At 49.8% G+C, this 27,045-nt stretch overlaps 1 protein-coding gene across 6 annotated transcripts in view; it reads left to right on the top strand.

Moving 5' to 3' along the window:
- PUDP (pseudouridine 5'-phosphatase) overlaps window positions 1-27,045 on the top strand; it is a 216,281-nt gene that overhangs the window by 68,789 nt on the left and 120,447 nt on the right. For 2 of the 6 annotated variants that reach the window (XM_058291237.2, XM_058291239.1), the window contains one exon: window positions 3,908-5,450. The exons of the other annotated variants lie outside the window; for them this stretch is intronic. In XM_058291237.2, coding sequence (XP_058147220.1) covers window positions 3,908-4,084 — 177 coding nt within the window. In that variant the 3' untranslated portion in view covers window positions 4,085-5,450. Of the gene's footprint in view, window positions 1-3,907; window positions 5,451-27,045 lie in introns of those variants that run through there. 6 annotated transcript variants of the gene reach the window in all.

The following is a 27,045-nucleotide window of genomic DNA, read 5'->3' as shown; positions in this document are numbered from 1 at the left end:
TGAACTTGCCCTGGCTAAGATCCCTCACCAGCAATCTCACAGTCTCCTCCAGCTCTGAGAGCCTGTGGTCCTCTGTGCTCAGAGTCTGCACAGTGGCATCTCCACCCCATTGGTGTATTTGGCATATGCTCACGATTTGCTGTGGTTCCAGGAGGTACTGTGAAAAGGAGCCTCCAAACTAGACCCTGCCTAGTTACAGCAAGAACATTCTGATGACACTCTTGACCAGAAAGTTCCCTGAAGCCATGAAATCTGTTCTGGAATACCCACTAAATGGCTGCACTAAAAAGCCGTTAAAGTAATTAAGATAGCATCAAGCACGTGCATCCACACACACACATCCACGTGACTCACAGCAGGTTGATTCAGTGGCTGGAGGTGGGAGATTTCCAGAGACATGGGGCCTCCTGGGACTGTGCTGCTCCCGGCACCTTCCCCTCGTCCACGCCGCAGCATTGCCAGCTCCTCTGAAGGTGGCAGAGAGCAGGGGTGGCCCTGGCCTCCTGCCACCACTTCTAGCTCCAGCCTCTGCCACCTGCTGGCGGGGGCTGAAGTTCCTGTGCTTGGAGGGAAAGGTTTCTCTCTGCAGATACCAAAACACAGGTGTGAGTCTCATGATGTGTGTCGGGATGAATGAGTTTGTGGTCAAGTGTGATCAGTCAGTCAGGGGTAGGAGTTGCTGGACAAGTCCCTAAGGTGAAGAAAAAGGAGAACGGCAGCCACTTCCACCATCGCGAAACTGCTTTCACTTGAGTTGGGTTTGGCAGACAGAAACTGCACTGAGATACTGTGGTGTTTGAGTAGAAGGCGTCCTTCCTCTTTATTTGTGCCAGGCCATTGGACAGTATTCATTCAGCGTATCTCTTTTAATAGGGTTTTGACCCTTGAGCCCTGAGGCAACCTCTTACAAGGTAACGCTTTGGGATTTGTTTTCTGGTGTCTATAGACAGAGCAACCAAGCCGTGAACCTTCTTAGACCGTCTAGGGTTCTCGGTTCTGCTGTTCTTTTCTCATGGTCATCGTCTTTAGAAGCATGTCAGATCTTGGAATCAAGATATGTAGCTTCATTCAGACCTCAAAACCTTTGGAGACACTTTTATAGGTGCTTCCAAATGGAGCCGTTGTTCAGCTTTATAATTCTTGAGCTTGTAAGAAGAAAAGGAAATAGCGCAATCCCAGACGCCGTCGCATCCCGAAGGCTTGGCCCCCGTGCAGGCTGTCGGGCTGTTGACCAGCTGGCACCGCGGAGCTGCTGCACCCAAGAAGTCCACTTTTGTGTGTTCCATGTTTGGTTGTTTGTTTAACTCTGTAAAATCAACGCCGGTTCTTCCAGGCCCCTCTTTTCCACTCTTCTGTGGCCTGCTCACTGCTGCCCCTCTGCCGCTCCCCTACTCCCCTTCTTCCTGCCAGGTTTTTGCCCTGCTGAGCTCCAGGGGCCTGGCCTATTAACTTCTGACACTTCCACTCTATTGTCACTGTCTCCCCCGTTCTCCAATTGAGTCCTCGTTAGCTGATCTCAAGTGTGACAGTCCAGCTGCTGCTCCTGAGAAGCAGCTTCTAAAGGCTGCAGCCAACACGACCACAGGGCAGGAGGAGAATGCCGAGGTCTCCGTGCCAGGGCCGTGTGGACACGGGGTCCCGCTCGGGGCGCGGCTCAGCGGCTCCGTGCCAGGCGGCGGCCTTTCCTGTCTGAGTAGCTCGCGCTGCACGTGCCTTGAGCTGCGCCAGCCCAAGCCGAGTGGCCTGTCCTGCTAGGTTTTCCAGAGGACTTTAGAGTGCTTAGGGTCTTATTTAAGTGCCTCAACTTATTTCACATGGCCGTCTTTCCCTGAGAAGTTGATGTCACCTTCTGGTTATTAATAAGTCTGTTCTGCCCTGGCTTTCTCCATTCCTGAAGCTTCCTCAGGCCTCCTCTACTCTGTTGCATTCATCTTGTCCATTTACAGATGCTTTCCAATATTAGCACTGGCCTTGATTTCTTCATTCTGCAACGAAACAGGCAAGCCCCAGAAGCCAGCTAACCGCGCAAGCCACGCGCAACAGTCGCCGGTTCAAAAACCAGCGAAAGCTGTCACCGCCGCGCCTCAGCGTCGTGGGCAGCTTGCGTGGCTTTCCTTCCGACGCTCATAGCATGGATTTTTATTTCCTGCCGCTGTCAGCGGTGACATTTGGGACGCGGGATCAGGTGCGACCGGTCAGCGCGGAGTTCCCGTAACCGCCCTTTCCAGGCTCCCGTTGATGGTGCCGCGTCTGCGCTGGCGCCCGGTTCCGTCCTTTGCTAGGCGTCACCGCTTCTGAGCCACCCCCCACCCCGCCTCCCCGTTTCCCACCACACCTGCAGCCCTTGTTCTCCGGAAGAGCTTCCTGCCGACACGGCACGAAAGCTGCCTACTACGCGGTTAGCCCTGCCAGTCCGCGCTGAGGAGAAGCAAGCCGAGCGCCCTGCACCAACCTTCCCGGTCCTGTGGTCCCAGCAGAAAACACTTGGAGGACATTTAGGGTAGAGTCAAGTCATAATTGCCGAAGATCACTACCAGGTGGTCTCCGTATCACGGAACTAAGGAAATAAGCCTGGGTGGGCCAAGTGCACTCAGTTGCTTCCTCAGCTGGTGTCTAAGGTGGAGAGCGGGGAGCTTACGAAAATAACCAAAACCCAGGGCTTGAGGAATTCTCAGAGAAGGCCCTGGGCCCAGGCCCTGGTTTGCCCGGGACTGCCCGCCTTCCGTGGAGCTCCTCAGCCCCGCCCCGTGAACGCTGCCTGCTCCCTGCAGCTGCCCCGGCTCCCACGTTGTTACTGCCCGAGAGCGCGCGCTCCTCAGCCCTCCTCTGGCTCCGTGCACGGGGCGATGGAAGGTTAGCCGAGGCCCTGCCCGGAGGGGAGCAGGGAGGGCCCGAGAAAGCCGTCGTGCTTGCCGGTGGAGGCGGCCAGGGCTCGTGTGTGTGTGCTTGTGTGTGCACATTGTGTGTTTCCCGCTGGCACCCTGGAGCTGCTTCAGGGTCCCCGAGGCCTCGAGTTCTGCGCCTTGCGCTCAGTGGGCGGGAACATTTTCAGAAGGAAGGGCTGGGGAGCGACGAGGGAGCTGGAAAGGCCCAGGCACGGCCGTCCTCGTGGACAGCAGCGGGCAGGGGACAGCGGGGACCTCTTCCCCCTTGCCGAGACCTGCCCAGCCACACTCCCAGGAGAGAAACCTCGCAAGCCCGTTTCCACGCCAAGCACGCAGGGAAACTCGCGGGCGCCTGTTGTCCCCGCGACGGAGGCTCGGAGATCCCTGGCTGTGCCGGCTCGTGTCCCCCGGGAGGAGCTGGCAGGGAGGCCCTCGTACCCAGAAGGTGCCTGCAGGATGGGGTGCGTGAGCGCCCGCTGATCAACCCAGGGCACGCACCCACTTGAATGCATGCAGGGGACATTTAGAACACAGGGGCTTCTAATGCCGTCGTGTCACTAATCTGGGTAATAAAGGGGATTTACACCATAAACCGAAAGACAGAACGCACTAATGAGATTTTTGCAGCCTAACACTGGCGCACACGGGAACTAAATTTTTAACTAAAACACCCTCACCGTTTAATTTTCAAACTACAGTCCGTAAAACATTGACAGCACTGAACTTATTTTGCATTTAAAAAGCAGCATGTTTTGTGTGGGTTTTTTTTGTACAATTTCCTCTCAAGCTCTGAGTGTTCAATTATTGATTGAGCGGATTTTCATGATTTGGACAACATAAAGCTCTGAACCGAGGGAGGCGCCCTGCCCCTGCCCCGTGCCGGTGGCGCTCCGCCCCTGCAGGAGCAGCGGTGGCCGGCGCCCAGGTGTGCCCCGCGGCGCTCCGCTCCCCCGGCCTGATGGCGCCCCCTGAGTCCCCGCAGCCGAGGCCGTCCTCACCCTCTCTCTCGTCTCACCCCGCAGTGCCTGGTGTTCGAAGACGCCCCCAACGGCGTGGAGGCGGCCCTGGCAGCCGGGATGCAGGCGGTCATGGTCCCCGACGCGAACCTGCGGCGGGACTTGACGTGCGGGGCCGCCGTGGTGCTGAGCTCCCTGCAGGACTTCCAGCCGCAGCTCTTCGGCCTGCCGCCCTACGAGTGAGCGCTCCGCTGCCCCAGGCTCCCAGAGCAGCTGGACGGCCCCCCGGAGCGCAGCTGCCCAGCCCGCCCCGCTCCACCCCAGCCCAGGGGGAGCCGGCCTGTGCCAAGGCCGTGCTGGCCCGCCCGGCCCACGCTAAGTGTCCATAAACCAGACCCGGCGCTGGGGGGAGCCAAGCAGGTGGCCCGAAACAGAGGTCAGGCTGGAAGCACCTTCATTCATGTATATATATACACACACATACACACATACACTTTTAGTGTGTGTGTGTCATACACCGCTTCCCTCCTCAGCACCCACCCAAACGTGCAGTAGCAACTGATCAAAACGAGGCGGTAATTCTATTTGATTTGAAGAATCAGATTACACTGTGCTTAAAGAAGCATACACACATGCATGCACATACATACATACAAACGAGTACATACAGTGCATGTGTTCTTATGTATGTATATGTCTGCTCACATATGTATATGGATTGTTTTAGATATAATTTACTTTTCCAACGCTAAGTGAAATTTATTTGCGTTATTTTCTTTTTATTATGTTAAACACTGGCTGGAAAATATAAAATATGTATACTATATTTATATTATCTGTATGTATATGCAGATCTATGCACATATATAATATATTTATGTGTATGTGTGTGTATATATATATATATAAATACCTGCTTTACTTTCCTCAGCACCAACTGAATATGCAATAGCAACTAATACAATCGAGATGGTAATTCCATTTCATGACACCCAAGAAATCATTTTCCTTATTAGCAAACATTAAAATTCCTTTTGCTCCCTCAGAAGCTCTCTTGGACCTTTACTCAGGGACTAACTCTGAGTCCCATCATCAACAGTTTCCTTTTGCTTTGAACATAACTCGAGCATATATCTTATGTCGATACCCTTATCCATATTTGAGGATGTTTACTACCTCAGAAAAAGCACCTTCCTCCTTTAAAAACCTTGTTTCCCTACTCCGTCCTTTGATGGAGATGTGATTTTCATCCACAACGCACACTCGGTGGGACCAACCAGCCCTTCGTTTATGTGACACTTGAACGGTTCTCTCCTTCTTCGGGCTTTGCTGGGCCTTTGGGAGCATGTGCCTCTCATGTGCCAGGGTCAGAGGTGAAGACAGAGGCCTGGGGGCATCGTCTCCAGGTCGCCCGCTGGGTGGCCCGCCTGCACTCCGCGTGGTGGAGGCTCGGTGGCGCTTTGGATCGTCTGTTGAGCAAACTTGTTCCAGCGTTCGTCAAAGCCACTGCCTGTGTCTGCTCTTTGGATTGTCCTTCCAGCCAGTAGCAATATCTCACTAGTCCCCTCACTAATTTTGTGAAATAAAATCTTTGATACTGTTCATGTCATATTTGTGTGGGAGTCATGATTTTTTTCCTTTTATAACAATTATCCTTTAACAAATGTAACTAATCCTCAGATGTGAGTCATTTTTTTTTTTTAACCCAGGCAGGACTCAAACTGTGAAATGATATTTACATATTTTAAGCAAATGGCAGTGCACTAACATGCAGTGAGCAAAGACTCAGTGAAACAGTAACTTGTTTGATTTAGTGTCTGGTTCAACCAAAGTCTTTAGGTAGTAGTTTCCCTAAGCAGCAGGCCATTTTTGGTGAATAAGACAGGTTTAGTGCACATCTAAACAGCGTAGTGCTAGATCAGGGTTCATTTTCTCCAGTGCAAATTTAATCTCACGTGTGATGGTGGTGGTGGTTTAGCCAAGGCTGCTCGTCAGAGGCGCCAGACCACCTGTTACCAAAACGTATGTGTTTTTCTTTATCCGTCCACTGGCCTTGTTGCCTCTGTACATTGTAGTGGTGTTATGCCACTGAAGAACTCACTGATTTCATTGCAGTATGGTAATGAAAATTGAGACTACAAGGTACTCATTCCAAGATACCGAAAAGAATAATCATCCAACTTCCTTAGCTCATTTAAAATGTGCAGAGATCAATAGAAACGATGGCGCTTGTGTCCTACCTAGGGGCTAATGTTTGCTTATACATTATATACCCCTTAAAAGGATGTGTAGACCCTGCGAGATGGCACTCTCTCATTTACCTCTTCGTTCCTCTCACATGAAGTACACACGACACTTTCTTACAATCACTACTTCCTAAAGTTGTTTCCATCTAAAAAGTCCTGAGTTGGAGATCAGTAATTCTGAAAGAAAAAAGACATGGAAGACTCTCTTTTATACTTGAAATATAATGTTTATTGAGGATGGAAATTCTCTCTGTTGTGTACCAGTAGTCAAGGTCTAGAAATAGGACTGCAGTTCGCATTCCTTTGAATACAATTGGCAGTTTGGTGCTAAATTTGGCATGTTTTGAATGGTGTTTCTAATTCTTAAAAACAAACTTGCGTATTACATGAAAACTAGAGTTTCAATCTTCTATAGTCGTAAGTTTCTCTTGACTACGCCGTCCCCTAATGCTCTCCAGGAGAATGTCCGAAACTCCTTGGCCTAATCTGAAGCCTTTCTGAGCCAAGTCTGTCACTGGCAATCTCTTATTTCCTTTACGGAAAAGGGAAATGTTGAAATAGGAAGGGATATCTCCAGGCTCATGACTCAGGGTCATTTCCGAATAGCTGAACAGAAAAAAGGCGACTTCCCCACCTCCTGTGTGATCAGGCTGTGCCCCGCCGTGGGTTGTGCCGCCAAAGGCAGTACCCAAGGGTGGGGGTGGGGGACTGAGGAACCTATTTAACCATCGCACGGGGCAGCTGTCCAAACAGGCAAGAGACAAGGACAGACCGGCCGGAGCCATGCCTTGGAGCAAACACTGCCAGCCTCTTAGATTAGACCCAAAGCCAGGAGCCCACTGCACCAGGAAGCAAGCGTATCTGTGGTCATATCCGGCCAAGGCCAGGAGACTTGCAGGAACGAAAGGCCAGGGCACAGCGCAGGCAGAGCCCGCATCACCAGGAAGACTCGGGCCACCCCTCTGCTCAGGGACGCGTGTGCAGTGCCTTCTGTGAACCAAGAAGCTGTGTGCTTCCACACTCCAGCAACCGAGAACCCACATGCTTGCCCGTCTGGAAAAGCACTTACCAGGCAAGAGAGGGAGGCAGTGGCTGAGATGTGAAAATTCACAGAAAAAACTTAATTAGTGTAAAGTGTTCACATATGCTGATCACTTGAAAATGCACAGCCCTTATTTCTGCATAAATAGGTCATCCGTGTTTGTCAAGTCCGCATCAGCAGGCAGGCTCTTTATATTTGTGAGCATATGTCCCTGGGCTTCTGTATTGTTCTCTTCCTGTCTAAGCTCCCATCTCGTCGTAATCAAAGGCCTCCCAATATCCTGATGTCTGAGGAAACTGAGGCACCACTACCATAACGTGCCCAAGGTCGCTCACTCCCAGTGGCGGATTATGAACATTCCATGTTATATCCTTCACATCCCCAAAAACCTTTCACCATTCGCAGCATTACTGTCCTCAGCCCTTGAGCAAGCAATGATTTCCTGGAAATCAGGGTAGAGAGTGGCTTCCACGGCCCCCCTCCCGGTCTACTCCTGGCCCCAGGCGCCCGCTGGCCGCGAGTCCCAACTGTGTTGAAACATCTGCCCCTCTGTTTAAGACTGCACAGCTAGCTCATCTCTGCTCTTGCCGTGCTATCAGTCTTACCACGGAGAGGGTTTCCCTCCAACAAGTTCTGTGAGCCTGCTCACTGGGGAAACACGAACCCTCGGGATGCCACTGCTTTTCAAGGCGCGAGACTGCGCCGCCTTCTCTGGCCCTCAGTGCTCTCCTGCCTTGCACACCGCTGCAGAATGGCCATTTGGAGTGAGCCTCCGCAGGTGCTTCCCAGCCTTCGGTGCCTAGCTGTTTATTCTCCCCCCATGTCCCTTCTCACGGGAGGTCACGCTTGTGAAGCATGTGATCAGTTAAGGCTGAACGACGGCAGCCACAGTCCGAGTTCCTCCACGCGCCCGTGTCCCAGGCTCAGCCTTCCTGAAGAATCGCATCTGATTATTACTGCCCGGTGTTTTTCAGAGCCTCTTGAGGATTACGACCCGGGGCCTCTGCTCACTGGCCTCCCTCCCTTAACCTGTGCCCACCTCAGTTTCCCCAATGCTCTGCTTCTATTTCTTCACTACAAACTGGTAAGATTCTCTTCATTCTCCCATCCCCGCCACCAGCACCCCCCATGAGAGCCAGCGATAACACTCCAGCCTGGACCTCATGTAAAGGAAGGCAGCCTCGAACCTGCAGGCCAACTGGATCCCGTCGAGGGTTGCACCCAAGGCAGAGCACCCAGGGGTCGGTGTGGGGGGGAGGCCGAGGAGACACCTGGTGAAGGTCCCTCGACAGCCCTCGGCCACTGTGCGCCGTGCACGCCTTCTCATTATTCACGAACGGCCCCCTGCCCTTGCCTCGCCAGCACACCCTTGAAGAAACAGCTCACAGCGGGTTCTGACTGCCATGATTGTCTGGTTTCCCCATGTTGATGGAGGACCTGTGTGCAAACCACGGTACCAGGCCCTGCCTTCATGGGGCGTAGGGCACAGTGAGAGAGCCGTGGGAAAGAATCACGTGCAGGCTTTATCCTTCACAAAGTAAGAGGACAGCGGGGACCACCTTACTTACTTTAGGACTGGGAGCGGCACTCCAAGTAGAGTCAGAAAGAAGTCTAAGCCCCCTCTCAATCTAGAGGGGGCATGGACATCGCCATCCCAGGGTCCTCAGGATGGAGGAATAGAGTGTGGACTAGAGTGGACTTACTGGTGTTCTACTACGGAACTATTGTGATTAGCAAGGGAAGAAATTGTAGCACTGATGTGGAGAAAGTGGCCACGGTAGCTGCTGAGGTTAGGAAGAGGGAAGAAGAGATGTGACGTGGGGGCATTTTCAGGACTTGGAGTTGTCCTGGGTGGTGCTGCAGGGACAGATGCTGGACATTGTATGTCCTGCCATGGTCCAAGGGTGGACCAGGGGAGAGTGTAGACTACAATGTAGACCACTATCCATGTGGTGCAGCAGTGCTCCAAAATGTATTCACCAGATGCAGTGAATGTGCCACGATGATGAAAGAGGTTGTTGATGTGGGAGGAGTGGGGTGAGGGGGGTGGGGGGTACATGGGGACCTCATTTTTTAATGTAACATTGAAAAAAAAAAAAAGAGAGAGTGAGAAAAAGAAAGAAAGCAGTTAATGATAGCCTGGCCAGGCTCAAAAAAAGTGGCCCAGCCACCCCACTCCAAGGTGTAAACCCAAGAGAAGTGATGCCATTTGTCTCACCTGGGTGTGAACATCCTCCAGTGTTCCTGCTGCACCTTTCACAATAGCCAAAAGGTGGAAAACAACCCAGGCGTCCATCGCCAGATGAACAGATCAACAAACTGCAGTCAGCACTTAACAGTGGAACATGGCTCGGCTGTAAACGGGAATGGCGTTCTGATGCATGCTCCAGTGAGGAAGAAGCTCCGCGACACAACGCTGAGAAAACGAAGTCTGGTGCAAAAGGCCCCATAGTGCGTGACTCCGTTTCTACAAAATGTCAAGAATGGCCAGATCCAGAGAGAAGGGAAGTAGATGGGCGGTTGCCAAGGCTTGGGATGAAGGAATAAAGATGGTGGTGTTAGTTGCACGGTGCTCTAAATACAGTAGTGATCATTGCATTGCACACGTAAATGGGGTGAATTTTTGGAACATAAATTACACCTGAAGTAAACTCAAGTTAGACTGGCAAAGACGGCTGTAGGCAGAGGCAGCAAAGCATGCAGGCTGTGCTTCTAGGAAGGTTGTGTGCCTGTCCCAGGAGGGGACGATGCAAGGACAAAGTGGCTCAGCCTGGGGGAGGTGGGCTCAGCCCTTGGGAGGTGGACTCAGACCTAGGGAGGTGGGCTCAGCCCGGGGGAGGTGGGCTCAGCCCCGGAGAGGTGGGTTCAGCCTGGAGGAGGTGGGCTCAGGCCCGGGGAGGTGGGCTCAGCTCGGGGAGGTGGGCTCAGCCCCGGGGAAGTGGGCTCAGCCCCGGGGAGGTGGGCTCAGCCTGGAGGAGGTGGGCTCAGCCTGAAGGAGGTGGGCTCAGCCCCAGGGAGGTGGGCTCAGCCCCGGGCAGGTGGGCTCAGCCTGGAGGAGGTGGGCTCAGCCTGGGGGAGGTGGGCTCAGCCTGGGGGAGGTGGGCTCAGCCCCAGGGGAGGTGGGCTCAGCCCCAGGGGAGGTGGGCTTAGCTCGGGGAGGTGGGCTCAGCCTGGAGGAGGTGGGCTCATCCCTGGGGAGGTGGGCTCAGCTCGGGGAGGTGAGCTCAGCCCCGGGGAGGGGGACTCAGCCTGGAGGAGGTGGGCTCAGCCTGAAGGAGTGGGCTCAGCCCCGGAGATGTGGGCTCAGCCAGGGGAGGTGGACTCAGCCCCGGGGAGGTGGGCTCAGGTCGGGGAGGTGGGCTCATCATGGAAGAGGTGGGCTCAGCCTGAAGGAGGTGGGCTCAGCCTCGGGGAGGTGGGCTCAGCTCGAGGTGGTGGGCTCAGCCTGGAGGAAGTGGGCTCAGCCCCGGGGAGGTGGGCTCAGCCCCAGGGAGGTGGGCTCAGCTCGGGAAGGTGGGCTCAGCCTGAAGGAGGCGGGCTCAGCCTGAAGGAGATGGGCTCAGCCCTGGGGAGGTTGGCTCAGCTCGGGGAGGTGGGCTCAGCCTGGAGGAGGTGGGCTCAGCCTGAAGGAGTGGGCTCAGCCCCGGAGAGGTGCGCTCAGCCCCGGGGAGGTGGGCTCAGCCCCGGGAAGGTGGGCTCAGCCTGGAGGAGGTGGGCTCAGCCCTGGAGAGGTGGGCTCAGCTAGGGGAGGTGGACTCAGCCCCGGGGAGGTGGGCTCAGCCCCAGCGGAGGTGGGCTCAGCCCCGGCGGAGGTGGGCTCAGCCCCGGCGGAGGTGGGCTCAGCCCCAACTGTGTGTGAGCCTTTCTCAAAATCTCAGATTTCTCCCCACCTGCAAGGGAAACCCTCAAAGAATTCTACACCAGATTAGCACTTTTTAAAAAACTCATTCTGTCTGCACTATGGGATCTGAGGGAGCAAGAGTAGGAAGCGTGAGGCAGAAAAGAGAGCCTATGCTGCAGAAGGTTTACGGTCTGGATGAGGCATCAGGAAACAAGGGGTGTGTCTCAGCAGCCCTCTGGAGGAAGTGGTGGTCCTCAGCCGTGGTGTCGGTGATGGAGAGGGGGCAGAGAATGGGTTCCTTCTCTCCATTGCTCACACCCTCGTCTGTCAAGCCCCAGCATCTCCTACAGCTGTGCATTTCCTCCAGGGCAAGCATCAGCTGCCCTTGATTCACTGCCTGGGGAGGCAACTGACTGGTGCCTGGATATGGAAGGAAAAGAGGGTTCCATGAAGGTGGGCTGGCCCGCCTCCAGATGTCACCAGGACGTGTCAAGCAAGGTGAAGACAGAGAAGAGGCGTGGGCTCCGGCCAGGCTTGGGCTACTGTGGCCTGAACAGGATCCATTCAGGGACATGTCAGAGGGGATTAAAGTGAGGACGTAGCGATGGTGCATTCACAAGACTCCCTTTTTTATTTTTAAAGATTTTATTTATTTCTCTCCCCTTCTCTCCATTGTTTGCTCTCCGTGTCCATTTGCTGTGTGCTCTGCATCCGCTTGCATTGTCGGGCGGCACCGGGAAACTGCGTCTCTTTTTCGTTGCATCATCTTGCTGTGTTAGCTCTCCATGTGTACGGTGCCACTCCTGGGTGGGCTGTGCTTTTTTCATATAGGGTGGCTCTCTTTGCGGGGGCCCACTCCTTGTGCGTGGGGCTCCCCTATGTGGGGGAAACTCCTGCACATGGCACTCCTTGTGCATGGCAGCACTGTGCCTGGGCCAGCTCACCACACGGGTCAGGAGGCCCTGGGTTTGAACCCTGGACCCTCCATATGGTAGGCGGATGCTCTATCAGTTGAGCCACAGCTGCTTCCCAGAAGACTCTTGAGAGAGACCAAAAGTGGGGGGCAGCCCCTCATGACAGGGCAGGAGGGAGCCAGGAGGCACTCTGCAGAAGGAGGTTCTCTGGTGAAGTTGGGTGTGCCTCAAAGGAAAGCTCCAGAGAGGCTGGAAAGAGGAGTGAGCCTTCTGAGCGCCACAGACCAAGGGCATTGAGAAGTCACCTGAACTGTATTCTAAACAGAATGGGGACTGGCTTCCAGTTCTCTTTGAAGAAGTGTACCTGAGAAGGAGAGGGAAGGTGAGAGCTGAGTGGAAGCTTGGGGAAAAGAGCTTCCCAGGAGCAGGCTGCCGTCTCCCCCTTGAATCCTCAGTCCTGAGGCTCAAACGTAGCCTGATAACTGAAGGACTCTTGGACCACCCTTCTCCCTAGCTCTTTAGGCCCCCCTCATCACAAGAGATGTTTATAGACATGCAAATGATGCAGCCACTTGCTCTCAGGATTGAAGCACCTGAAAACACTTGTGATCCAAACCTCTCCCTTCCTGCAGGAAAGTTCTCTCCTGCTCTCTATCTCCACATTTAAATTCCATGGTGACATTGTCAAATATGCTCATTAATCCCCTTTTCCAAATGCAAGCTCCCCTCTTAACCTCTTTAATCAGATCACTTCCTTCTCATTTTCACCTGAGCACTCCCATAAGAGGGAATCAAATTTTGATGCAAGGAAGAGGGCAGGGAAAGGAGAGGAGGGTTCACAGTGAAGTACTTTTGACTGGAGCACAGCAGGAGAGGAAGTAGGCTGGAGAGGCCACTTCACAGGGCACTGGAGACTTTGAGGGGAGCAGGATAAAGGGGGAAACGGGGGACAGTGCCAGCAGGCAGAAAGGTCAAAGAAAGAGGGTGGCAGTAGGCGTTCCTGGTTGCCCCTAGGCTGTCAGTTCATTGCTGGGTGCAGTTGGGGCCAGGGGCTGGATGACTCACCTTTCCTGGATGTGTCCTTTAAGGTATAACAGTGCAAGGCTGCTACCGCATTCCAAGCCCTTCATTCCCTGGACAGTTGAGAGCCCGCCCTGGTCTTTGCAAACCCAGCAAAGCCCTTACTGTGCAACACAAAGGCAGCAAGGTCTGGTTTGGAGGGACTTGCGCCTTGCGCTGGACAAGAAAGAGTGCTAGGAGGCAAGTGCCCAGCCTTCCTGCAGCCCCCTCCTGGGCAGCCCCTCCTAGGCAACTCCTCCTGGGCAGCCCCTCCTGGGCATCTCCTGCTGGGCAGCCCCTCCTGGGAAGTTCCTTCTGAATAGCCCCCACCTGGGCAGCCCCTCCTGGACAGTCCCCTCCTGGACAGCCCCTCCTGAACAGCTCCTCCTGGACCGCCCCTCCTGGACAGCCCTCCTGGACAGCTCCTCCTGGACAGTCCCCTCATGGGCAGCTCCTCCTGGGCAGCTCTTCCTGGGCAGCCCCTCCTGGACAGCCCCTCCTGAACAGCTCCTCCTGGGCAGTTCCTTCTGAATATTCCCCTCCTGGGCAGCCCCTCCTGACAGCTCCTCCTGGACCGCCCCTCCTGGACAGCCCTCCTGGGCAGCCCTCCTGGACAGCTCCTCCTGGACAGTCCCCTCATGGGCAGCTCCTCCTGGGCAGCTCTTCCTGGGCAGCCCCTCCTGGACAGCCCCTCCTGAACAGCTCCTCCTGGGCAGTTCCTTCTGAATATTCCCCTCCTGGGCAGCCCCTCCTGACAGCTCCTCCTGGACCGCCCCTCCTGGACAGCCCTCCTGGGCAGCCCTCCTGGACAGCTCCTCCTGGACAGTCCCCTCATGGGCAGCTCCTCCTGGGCAGCTCTTCCTGGGCAGCCCCTCCTGGACAGCCCCTCCTGAACAGCTCCTCCTGGGCAGCTCCTTCTGAATATTCCTCTCCTGGGCAGCCCCTCCTGACAGCTCCTCCTGGGCAGCTCCTCCTGGTCAGTCCCTCCTGGGAAGTTCCTTCTGAATAGCCCCCTCCTAGGTAGCCCCTCCTGGGCATCTCCTTCTGAATAGCCCCCTCCTGGGCAGCCCCTCCTGGACAACTCCTCCTGGGCAGCCCCTCCTGGGCATCTCCTTCTGAATAGCCCCCTCCTGGGCAACCCCCCTGGGCAGCCATTCCTGGACAGCTCCTCCTGAGCAGCCCCTCCTGGACAGCTCCTCCTGGACAGTCCTCTCATGGACAGCCCCTCCTGGGCAGCTCTTCCTGGGCAGCCCCTCCTGAACAGCTCCCCCTGGACAGCTCCCCCTGGGCATCCCCTCCTGGATACCCGCTCCTGGGTACCCCCTCCTGGACAAGCCCTCCTAGGATCCCCCTCCTGGACAGCCCCTCCTGGGAAGTCCCTCCTGGGCAGCCTCCTCCTGGAAAGTTCCTCCTGGCACCTCCTCCTGGGCATCCCCTCCTGGGCAGCTCCTCCTGGCAGCCTGTAGCAGTTTGATATTATTGATGAATTCCAAAAAGAAATATTGCATTATTTTTGTAAACTGGTCTTTCCCTCTGAGCATATGAGATTACATTGGATTCAGAGATTTTCTTCATTAAGTAATCAATAGGGCGTTGAGTACCCACCCCTTGGTGGGAGGGGACTCGCAGATAAAAGGCATGGCAAAGGACAGAGTTGAGGGGTTTTAATGTTGAAGATTTGATGTTGGAGTTGGATGCTGAAGCTTTAAGCTGGAGGCCCCAGGAAGTAAGCTCACAGAGGAAAGAGAAGCAAGCCCCAAGAAGGGAGGACCCCAGGAAGACTGAGCCCTGGCAGATGTCGGCAGCCATCTTGCTCCAACACGTGGAAATAGGCTTTGGTGGGGGAAGTAACTTATGCTTATGGACTGGTATCTGTAAGCCCCTACCCCAAATAAATATCCTTTATAAAAACCAACCAATTTCTGTTATTTTGCATCAGCACCTCTTTGGCTGACTAATAGAGAATTTGGTACCGAGAAATGAGGAAGTGCTTTTGCAATTACCAGAATACTGGAATGGTTTTATAAATGGGTAAGGGGTATTTTTTGGAGCAGTTGTGAGATGCTTGATGAAAAAGGCCTAAATTGCTTTGCAGAGACCGTTGGTGGCAATATGGAACCTAAAGTTATTTTTTATAAGGTCTTAGAAGTAAATAATTGTGAGATAGATGCTGAAGAGACTTTTTATGATGCCTTAGAAGTAAATGATGAAACTATTATTGGTAAATGGAGGAAAGGCAATCCATGTTTTAAAATTGCAAAGAACTTAGCAAGATTAACTCCTGGTGTTTTGTGGAAGGCAGAATTTGAAAATGGTGGGCCTGGGCATTTAGCTGAAGAAATTTCCAAAGTAAACACAGAGAATGTGGCTTGGCTTCTGCTTGCAACCTATAGCAAAATGCTAGATGAGAGAGATATGCTGATGACTGAACCATTAGGCACAGAGAAAACAGACACTGATTCTGGAAATTCCAAGCCTCTGGAAATCAAGTTCCCAGAAGAAAGTGCCCCCTTGGAGGACTTAACTAAACTTGGAACTTGTAAATAAGGATTGAAGATGCAGTTATCTCAGAAAGGCTTTTGGAAAGTCTTACTGTTTGATGGCTTGGACCCCTGCTTCTTGCATGTTAAACCAACAGACTTTTTGAGAGAGCCGTATGAACAAAACCACTGTCAGCCTGGAATTAAAAGGACATGGAAAGGAGAGATTGAAGGAGGAACAGCTTTAAGAGGAAAACCATGGGAGCTGAGATCTGGAATTAGGACATCACCTTAGGCCAAGAGAGGAACCCCACTCATGTGTACAGAGAGGGTGAGTTTGCACCAACAGTTGAAAATGGTGGATGTTCCCACCCGATGTTCTGGGAGAGTTTTGCTACCCTAGGGTATAGAGAGGGTGGAGCACATTCCCCAAGGATTATGGCAGTTAAGGTCAGCACCCCACAGGTCTGGGAGGCGTGGACCTGTCCCCCAAAGATTAGGGAAGGCCAGGTGGTCAACTCATTGCTCTGAGAGGGTTGAGCCTGTATGCCAAAAGTTAAGGGGAATATTGTCTTTCGTCACTGTACTAGGCGGGGTTAAGTTTCTAACCCAAAGATTGGGTAAGGTGTGGCAATCACCCCAACACTCTTGGAGAGAGAGGTCTGGAGCTTGGTCGAGACCCAGATGCTTGATGAGGGTGGAACCAAGAAAATGGCCTTTGAGCAAGCATGTGGAAAGGGTGGGTTCCCATAAGGCACCAAGGAGAAGAAACCATCATCTTAAGAATGTGCAGTCTAAAATATAAACCATAACGTAAACCAAAATGGAACCATGTTTGAAAGCTATGTTTCAATATCTGTACAACAGCTGCAGCAAATATAACATGAACATGTAAAGGGATCATTGCTGGGGAAGGGGGAAAAGGGTTTGATGTTGGATATATGGGAATCCCCTATATTGTATTTGTGATCTAAAACTTCTGTAAAGACAAAATTAAAAATTAGAAGAAAAACAAATCAAGGATGTAGACCCTGAGAAAGAAATGAAAGAAATTGCCTTGCCACTGTACATGCAGGGCAATACCTATTGCAGTGATGAAATGCAAAACATCAAAAACAAATCTTTATAATATTTTTCATTTTTTAATACCCCAATTTATTTTTACTCTATTTTAGTTTTTCTAAATTGGGATGTATTCTATTTCTAATCTTTAAACCCATCACTATATTTCATTTTCCTATTAATTGAATTTGGCAATATATTAGGCTTCATTTTTAAAGAAGTTTTGGACCACAGAGAGGTTCAATGAAGGCAGAGGAAGAACACTGGTATGGGGTGTTATTGATGGGGGGCACATGGTTGGGAGGGAGTTCTCCAGAGCATATATAAAAGGTACATAAAAATGTTTGGATATATGTTGGGTATTTTCATAGTAGTTACAGATACAAAAGACAGTTGAGGGAGTGCTGAGTTCCTAACCAGGGCAGCTCTATCACATTCCCCATGGAACAGGAAGAATCCCTCAAGGGCAATGGCAAAGACCAACAAAGAAGGATGCTCCAACAATGAGCCCTTGATATTGATGACTATGCTTATGAGCCTGTGTGCCTGAAATATGAACTAGGCCTAGAGCTACAGGGTGCCTAAGAGTTACCTCCTGAGAGCCTCCATGTTGCTCAAATGTGGCCACTTTCTAAGCCAAACTCAGCATGTAAATGCATTACCTTCCCCCCAGCATGGGACACGGCTCCTGGGGATGAGCCTCCCTGGTGCCGAGAGATTACTATCAAGCACCAGCTGATGATGTAACTAGAAAAAGACCTTGAATAAAAGGGTCAACTCAGATCATCAGACTATCTCGGTCTACATGTAAGATCATGTGTTAAAAACTGGTTTTTGACCTTGAATAAAAGGGGGAAATGGCAAAGACAAATGAGTTTATATGGCTAAGAGTCTTCAAAAAAGAGTTAGGAGGTCATCAGAGGGTTTGCGCTTATGCATGACTCAGCAGGCCCCCAGAGACAGTCAAAGTAGATACAACCCCAGGTACTGGTTGTCCTAAGGGCTATGGAGACGCACAGGTTCTTGGTCATGGAAAATGGCTCTGGAATTTAGTACTGTGTCAGTTGGCCCTTCTTTGGAATCTGTGTTCCTGCGTGTTATAGAGTTGGACTCAGATGTGACCTTTCTACACATGCCTCTTTTGTCACTTTAACTGAAGCTGTGGTTGGTGCTAGGGTTGGTGTATTCTCAGGAGACTTGAATCTCTGGACTGTCCGTGTGCCAACTGGGCCCTGGGCCTCAGCAGTCTTGCAACGCCTACCCTGTGGTTCATTGGACTTACCAGGCCAGCTAACAGGGAGGTGAAGATGGTCAACCACCACACCAGGAAACCGTGAGTGCCTACAACTGCAAGCAGAAGAATTGCATCCATCATCCATGTGGAATCTAAGCTCCCTCTTGATATAAAGGTGGAGTGGACATCCCAGGGCCCACAGGATGGAGGAATAGAGTCTGGATTAGAGTGTACTTACTGATATTCTACTGTGGAACTATTGTGATTAGTAATGGAAGAAATTGTAGCATTGATGTAGAGAAAGTGGCCACAGTAGCTTCTGGTGGTAGGGAGAGGGAAGAAGAGATGTGATTTGGGGGCATTTTCAGGACTTGGAGTTGTCCTGGGTGGTACAGCAGGGACAGATGCTGGACATTATATATCCTGCCATAATGCACTGGGTGGACTGGGGGAGAGTATAAACTAGAATGTGAACTGTCATCCATATGGTGTGGTGGTGCTCTAGGGTGTGTTCTCCAAGTACAGTGAGTGTGCTGCAATGGTGAGGGAGGTTGTTAATGTGGGAGGAGTGGAGTGGGGGGTATATAGGAACCTCTTATTTTTTTTTAATGTAACATTTTAAAAAATTTAAGAAATCATGGGGGGAAAAGAAAAAGGAATGACTCGCAGATTGAAATTGAATGGAGGATGCCCTGCAGGTTTACTGAACTGTAGAGGACCGGTGACTCATGTTTCCCTCCCAGTATCTCCTTATTATAAAGAAAATGTTTATCCTTTGTCCATTTGTATTGGAAACAGATAAATTGTTTTGTAAGTTTCAGAGGTCTATAGCAGACAGGACTTTGCCGCAGCACAAACTGTATTTCTTTAAATTGATTGTGATCTGATTTAGTACTTGCATTCTAACTGATTTAAGGTTTATTTTGAATATTATAATGTCTTTTGGAATTCAGAGGGTGGAGTGTAGCAGTTTGATATTATTGATGAATTCCAAAAAAGAAATATTGGATTATGTTTGTAAACTAGTCTTTCCCTCTGAGCATATGAGATTATATTGGATTCAGAAGTTTACCTGATTAAGTAATCAGTAGGGCATTGAGTACCCACCCCTTGGTGGATGGGGATTCGCAGATAAAAGGCATGGCAAAGGACAGAGTTGAGGGCTTTTGACATTGGAGTTTTGATGTTGGAGTTTGATGCTGGAGGGTTAAGCTGGAGCCCCAGGAAGTAAGCTCACAGAGGAAAGAGAAGCCAGCCCCAGAAAGAGAGGAACCCTGAACCCAGACAGATGCAAGACCCTGGAAGAGAGGAACCCAGCAAACCTGAACCCTGACAGACATCAGCAGCCATCTTGCTCCAACATGTGAAAATAGCCTTTGTTGAGGGAAGTAACTTATGCTTTATGGCCTGGTATCTGTAAGCTCCTACCTCAAATAAATACCCTTTATAAAAACCAACCAATTTCTGGTCTTTTGCATCAGCACCCCTTTGGCTGACTAATACACAGCCCCTCCTGTCCAGCTCTTCCTGGGCAGCCCCTCCACTCTGCTCTGCCCTTCAGCAGTAGACCTTTGCCTGCACCTTCTCAGCACCGGGCGTCCAGCGTATCACAACATCCTGCCCTGAGTCAAGTCCTAGCACAGATCCATGCTCCATCATGGACAGAAACTCCTCCCAGGGGTTGTGTAGATCGTGGGCACTGGCTGCGTGGTTGTCCAGAGGAAGTGGAAGTCCAGCTGACTCTGCAGCCCCAATTCATGAAGATGCCAGGGGTGTAGGGCAGACCCACTGGGTACCAGGAGATGGCCTCCCATGCTGAACACATCCACTTTTCTTTGAATGAAATGTTGTATTTAAAAATGGCAGCCATGACATGGTGTCCTTGGCTCGTCCCATACTTGTCCCCCCACCCCCATCATTACCTGAGAGGACCCGAGGGCTGAGTGCACAGAAAGAAATCTCCCTCCAGTCCACATTGCTAGGGTTTTAATGCTCAGTGCTCCTAATCCCAACCCCAAGGCACGTGGGGGCTTAAAGGAAGTTATAAAAGAACCATTATTGTGTGCCATTTTCTCCACTGCCAAGAAGTTACCCACAGCAATGTCGATATTATACCTTCCCGAAGGTGGACATTTACCCCCAGCAGCCTCCACAGAGACCTTGAATTCACCAGGGGACAGTCATTTCCAAACGAACATTGTTATGTCACTCTACAAAAACGCTGGTAGAAAATAAACTTGTAAATAGCAGGTATGCTTTTGAATAGGAATTAGCAATGGGTGCCTCGAATCCACCGTCCTTTTAGAAATGTCTGCTGTGGAATGGGAAGGAGCAGCCTCAGGAAAGAGCAGCAGTTATCCCAGCGGAACTTTAGACTCTGTGTTCAGCGTATGACAGTCTTCCCCCTTATGATCAGGACTTATCCTAAAATTGCCTTACTTTCAGTTAAATGTAAGTCTATTGCAACATGAAGTTACTAAAGAACATGCATTAATTTCCTCTCAACTATAAGAGCATGACATTTGAGAATTACATCGGTTTATTTTTCAAAATTTTGAACATTTTCCCCTACCTTTTGGACCATAGTAGAGGAAAGAATTCCCCCTCCTTTTCAACTTTTTATTTTTCCGAAATAAGCCAGGTGTTATAAGCAAGTAGTATGAAAACTAGGATCTTTCTCTAATCTCTTCTCAAAATCCACACACTTCACCTAACTTTCATTATTATAAAAGTTAATCTGAAACACCATGAAAATGAAAAGAAGCAAGTAGGTGTTCACTGCTGGGAACTCCAAGGACAATGCACACGACAAATGGAAATCCTTCTTCTTGTACTGCCAACAGAAGCCATGTACCCCAGATGCATCCTTCCCTGCGATTTCATGTAGCTATCTGCTGGGCTCATCTGCGCCTGCAGACATCCTGTACCCCAGCATGTTGGCTCAAGCAGGGAAGAGGCACCCTACAGACAAAATTGGAAATCAAGATAAGCCGAGAAATATATATGTATATATATATAATCAACTGTGGTACATTTCAACCAAAATAACTTAGAGAAAACCGAACATGGCTATCTATGTAAGCAATCTAATTTTGGTTTGAATTAAGGAAAAATTACAGCTATATACTCTCTATATTAGTCAGGGTTCTCTAGGGAAACAGAATCAACAAGGGATATCCATTGATAGTAAGAGATATGTAAGAGTCTCTCACGCAGCCGTGGGGATACACAGGTCCAGGTTCCACAGGCAGGCTGCAACCAGGAGCTCCAATGAAAGTTCAGTGAAGATTCTTGACGAGTTCTGGGAGATGCTGGCTGTCCAAAGACGAGCTGGGAAATTCTCTCCCAATGCTGGAATCACTTCCCCCTTTAAGGGATTCCACTGATTGGATTAAGCATGACTCACTGCTGATGGCAGTCTCCCTGATTGATGTAATTATAACCAGCTATCTATGATTTACCACTGCAGTGAAGTCAATGGTGACTGAAGTCCAGAAATGCCCTTGTATTACAGTTAGCCCAGTGCTTGCTTGATCTCAAACAACTGCGCACAATTACCTGGCCGAGTTGACACAATAGCCTAACCATCACACTATCCCTCTGATAGAATTAAAATTCTTCATCAGCTACTTATCTTCTCTGACAGTATTTTTACATACACTGTCCTCATATACAACATTAAAAGATGCCAGCATTAGCCTCAAAAATTTCATCTCTGTCCTATACTTGTGACTTTTAAAATAAAAGTATGTTAAGACATTCTCTTCAAACTCCTTCCTTCCTCTCTCTCTCTCTCTTTCCTTCTCCTCTCCCCCCACTCCCTCTCGCCCTCTCCTCTGATACCAAATTCATTGAGGAGAAAGTAAAAGAGGAACAAATTTAAAGGAAGGAATTGAATTTTTGATTTCATGTGATGGTGGTATATTTCTGTCCCATTTCCTCTGTGAAATGAACCCAAAACAACAAAGGGAATAAGAGTCAAGCAAAGAATGAAATGATGTATTTGATGAGGCCAGGGATATCGATAGCCCTGGAAGGCGAGCAGGTGCCTGAGAATTTGGCTAAAGGTGAAGGAGGATAGCAAGAGAAAGTGCCTTCCTCTGTGCATCCCAGGCAGGGATGACAGAACTCAGAGCTATCCAAAGTGGAGACAGAAATCAAGGGGAAAACCAACCATCCCTTGCTTGAAAGAGTAAGGATTCATGGGGTGGTTTCGGAAGCCTCCTTGAATCATGCTTAAATCACAGCATGGGGTGGGAGGAAGACTAAATAAGAAAGCAAGCCAACAGGCCATCTTTGCCCAAAGCAGTCTGTTGGTTTGGCAGTGTCGAGGAGAAATCAAGAGGTGGCACATAACCTTGCAAGTGCTCATTCTTGCTTGGTGAAGATAAGTCAAGGTTAAATAACCACATGAAAACATTCTGTAAGATCCATGACCTCATGAACCAGGAAGACTACCTGCTACCCTGGAGAAGGGTCACCCACAGACAGTGCAGCTGAGAAATTCCCAGAGGTAGCAGCCTGACTTTCAAGCTGGCCATCCTTCAGCTCTTTCTTCTGCCCCCTCACCCCAAGTTTAACTCAACTGGCTGGTCCAAACAAATATCTCCTCCTTTAAGGATGAGGATTAATACTCCTTTTTCAAAAAAAAAAAGGTGGAAGCAGCTAGGGGCCTTTAAGGAGAAGATGCAATAGCCCAGTGAAATCTAGGACTATTTCTATGGATCAATGAGCAAAGAAATGGTTTAGTAAATTACTGATCTCTGAAGTTACTGAAGGAACTCTATGGGTACCCAGAAAAACACTCAAGGCAGTTCAGACTTCTCCCTGGCAAACATTAGATGCGAGAAGATAGTGGAACAATATATAAAAAGGTCCATGATTTCTCACCAGCCGCCTTAGTAAAGGTTCCTGACTTGACTGTACTTTCTTATTGGGATATCAGAACATTCAACAGCTCTGTAGGATATAAGCACAAGTTCCATTAAGAAAGGAGCTGTGGGATAAGGGGGGTATGTTTAACCATGAAATGAAGTGAGCAGTTACGTTGCTGTTACAGGGTGGATCAAAAGAGGGAATTTTGGGGGGCTGGTGGGCAGGGAAGGTCTGAGGTGGGCCTCATATTAGGCTGCAGGAATTTGAGAGGCAACATGCCTGAGGAGCACGTTCCAGGGGACAAGTGCATGGGGACAGCATGCCGAGGGGCAAGGCGAGCCCAGGAAGGAAGCCTGAGAACTGGCCACCCACCAAGGGGACTTTCAGATCACACGGAAGAATAGAGGTGTTGCTGTGGCCAGTTCTCACGCCACAAAGAGTTTGGACCTTCCGTGGAAGCCTAAGGGAAAGCTATGAAGGGCTCTGAGCTGCTAACTGGGAAGCTACGAGTCCAAGGAAGATGAATCTGGTTAGAAGATTCTAACAACCCAACAGTTTTTACTCAACAGATCACATTACCACTTGACCTAACTAAAATTCCATCCCAATGGCGTAAGTGCGCCTGGAAACGCGCTGTCGTTGCTTTCACACAAAAGGACAAAAGCAGTGTCATTTGTGCACGTGGTTATGAAGCCCATCTGAGTCTTAGGAGTTCAACGCTGGCTGTGAAGAGTGAGGATGTTCTAAAATAGACACTAGACGTAAAGTCACAGATCAAGTCGGGTCATGTGTGTGTCCTCCAACTTTCCGATGGAGTCGCTTGACGTTTCCCATGTTCACCATTGAACCACTCTCTAAACTGGATGCACGAGCGTTGATGTATTTAATATTTAATGCCTAGCCCATTTCACAGGTGCATTGTATGTATACTCAAACGAATATTTTTCATTCATCCATTCATTCACTCAATAGGAACCTGTTAATAAAGTCCTTGCAGGATCCCAGAGACAGCCCAAGTAGATACAACCCCAGGTGCTGGTGCTCCTGAAGGCTACAGAGACCCACAGATTCTTCGGTCATGGCAGATGGCTCTGGAGTCCATTGCCTTGTCAGCGGGCCCCACTTTGGATTTTGTGTCCCTGAGTGTGATGGAGTTGGACTCAGATGTGACCTGTCTGCACATGCCTCTTCTGTCACTTTTACTGAACCTGTGGTTGGTGCTGGGGTTGGTAGATGCCCAGGAGACTTGAATCTCTGGACTGGCCATGTGCCAGCTGGGCCCTGAGCCTCAGCAGAGTTGCAACTCCTGCTCTCCAGGTTGTTGGACTTACCCAGGTCAGCTAACAGGGGGATGAAGATGGTCAGCCACAACAGGGAACCGAGAGTGCCTACAACTGCAAGCAGGAGAATCATATCCATCAATCACGTGGGATCTAAGCCCCCTCTCGATATAGAGGTGGAATGGACATCACCATCCCAGGGTCCACAGGATAGAGAAATAAAATATGGATTAGAGTGAACCTACTGGTATTCTGCTCTGGAACTATTGTGACTAGTAATGGAAGAAACTGTAGCATTGATGTGGATAAAGAGGCCTCGGTAGTCGCTGAGGGCAGGGAGAGGGAAGAAGAGATGTGATGTGGGGGCATTCTCGGGACTTGGAGTTGTCCTAAATGATATTCCAGGGACAGATGCTGAACATTATATATCCTGCCATAACCCACTGAATGGATTGGGGGAGAGTATAAATTACAATGTAAACCACTATCCATGTGGTGCAGCAGTGCTCCAAAATGTATTTACCAAATGCAATGAATGTGCTGCAATGATGAAGGGGGTTGTTGATGTGGGAGGAGTGGGGGGGGGGTTGGGGGGCGGTATATGTGGGAACCTCTCATTTTTTTTAATGTAACATTTTTTGTGATTTATGTATCCTAAAAAAAAAATACAATAAAAAAAAGAAAAAGAAAAAAATAAAAGTCCTTGCTTGATAGGAGCTTATAATTATTTATTTTTATTACAAATAGTAGCTTTTATGCATATGCTTTTTATTATCATAGTTTTTTAAATTAATTTATTGAAATATATCACCCACACACAAACATACATAAACAATAGGTGTATAGTAATAGCTGTGAACTTACAAAACAAACATATATAACATCACGCAGGACTCTCATAACTCACCCTACCACCAACAGCTTACATTGTTGTTAAACCTTTTTAACTAATGATTAAAGTCAAAATATTACTACTAACCAAAGTATTTTCCCCCAATCCTCCCTACTATTATTATCTTTATATCATTTATATATGAATATACATAAACAATTAAGTGTATAGTAAAAGTTGTGAACTTAGAAAGCAAACATGCATAACATCGTAACATCCCATCCATCAACCCTCCACCAACACCTTGCATTGTCATGAGATGTTTGTTACAAATTACGAAGGAAAAATGTCAAAATCTTACTGCTAATCATAGTCCTTATCTTACATTTGGTGGTTTTTCCCCCAACTCACCCTATTTTGCATATGTTTTTATCTGTGGAAGTGAATATATATGCATGGCAACAGATTGTTAGCACAGTCTAGAAATGATGGTGTTTTATGCTATATATATAAATGCTATATATATATGCTATATATGTAAATCTTAAGATTTATTTGTCCATTTAAAGGAGGTAGTGGGGAATGAACCTGGGACCTCGTACACGGAAAGCAGGTGCTCAACTACTGAACTACATCCATTCCCCAGTGCATTACATTAGGTGCATTAATACTTAAGAGTTTTAAATTCGCAATGTATTTAATCATGATATTTATTTGATTACAGTTTTCAATTGTGAGTTTATATTTTTTAAGGAAGTTTTCATCCCTTAATCCAAACTTTCAAAATAACGTGTAACAAAAATAGTATAGTCCTCAGTTGAAAATGCTTATGTCATCAACATAATCTAGTTGAATCCATAAGGAGATGATAATATTTTTATGTCTAATAACCAATTTATAAGAAGAAAACCAACACGTATTCCCTAATAAATCAAAAACGCCCTCCAGGTTCATGGAGAACTAGGCCTGCTGATGTGAAAAATGGAAACCCAGTTGGAGGTTGTGGTTTTTCATGAGCAGGAATGGTGGCCCATTGGCTGCAAGCTGTTTCCTTTCTCATTTCACAGCCCTGTGTCCAGAAATTTGATCCTGAAAAGAAAAAAGGGGGTGGGGTGGGACGCGGGCCAGGACTGTGATTTTACAATTCTTCCTATGTATCTGTGTGTATGTTTGTTAATAATGGCAAAAAAATCGAAACAATCTATACAAAACACCCACACGATCCTACGACAACAACTCAACCCAAATCTAGAAGAGATGCATGTGCTGACATCCTAGCTGGAAAGGACATTGTGTCCCTCCCCACGTACGGTTTTGCAGCTATGACTTCTTTAGGATCCTGTTGAAAAAAACCCCAAAATGAAATGGGAGCTTTTCGCACAATAACTGTCATGCGGATGAATGCAGAGCATGCCTTTGTGCTCATGTGGGGTGGGGTGGTTTAGCCTCAGGTAACAGGAACCTGAACCCCTTCAGCTTAAGCCACGAGGGCGGACACGTGTCACTCAAGGAAGAGAATTCCGAGGGCCGGCGGGCTTCCTTGTAGTGGATGGGCTTGCCAGTTCTTTCCTTCCCCACTCAGCTTTGGCTTCACCCAAGACCAGGGCCGCCAGAGGTCTGAAGATGGCTGCAGCTGCCCATGGAGCTGCGTGCTCCCTGGCTCCCTCCAGCAGGAACTAGCAAGAAGAGCAGAAGGTCTCTGGCTTCCATCCGCCAGGACCAGTCACATGCGACTTGAACTTGGAAGCCACCCACGGTCAAGAGCTGCCCGCTGTCTGGCCTGAGGCACCCAGGATGCTCTCCCTGCCCTGAGGGTACATCCAGTCACCTCTGAGTCTCCGGGCTTACCTGGAGGAGAGGTGGGACTCTGAACACCCTGCTCTGCTGGGAAAGTGGGAGGGGGATGGGAGAAGAGGTGTTGGCTAGCCGGCTCCCCTTTCCCACTCCATCCCCGGTAACGGCACAGCCATCTGACCTGGCTGCAGGGCTGCTGGGTCCTTTGCCTGAAGTCCTGCAGGCAGCCCAGCGCCATGTGGCTTGTTTGGAGTGGGGACCAGGACATCCTGGTAGCGTGTGTCTACCACCACACCACTGGGGCAAATGGGAACGACACCTCTAGGGCAGCAGCTTCCGCCGGGCCCTGCTCCCACTGCTGGTCTCACAAACCGGACCCAGAAGGGACAAGCTCCCCACCTCCCAGCCAGCTCCTTGTCCAGGTCCCTGGTTCTCTGTGGGGTCCTGGGGAGTGAAGAAGCTATCAGCTGAAGGTTCCCCGGGAGTAGACACACTCTCCTATTAGCACAGGAAGTGAGAAAGAGAGAGAAAGAGAAAGCAGAAGA

This window comes from Dasypus novemcinctus, chromosome X (assembly GCF_030445035.2).
Source record: "Dasypus novemcinctus isolate mDasNov1 chromosome X, mDasNov1.1.hap2, whole genome shotgun sequence".
Lineage (NCBI taxonomy): Eukaryota > Metazoa > Chordata > Mammalia > Cingulata > Dasypodidae > Dasypus > Dasypus novemcinctus.
The sequence above is the reverse complement of the archived record's forward strand: the minus strand, read 5'-3'. Positions and strand labels throughout refer to the sequence as shown.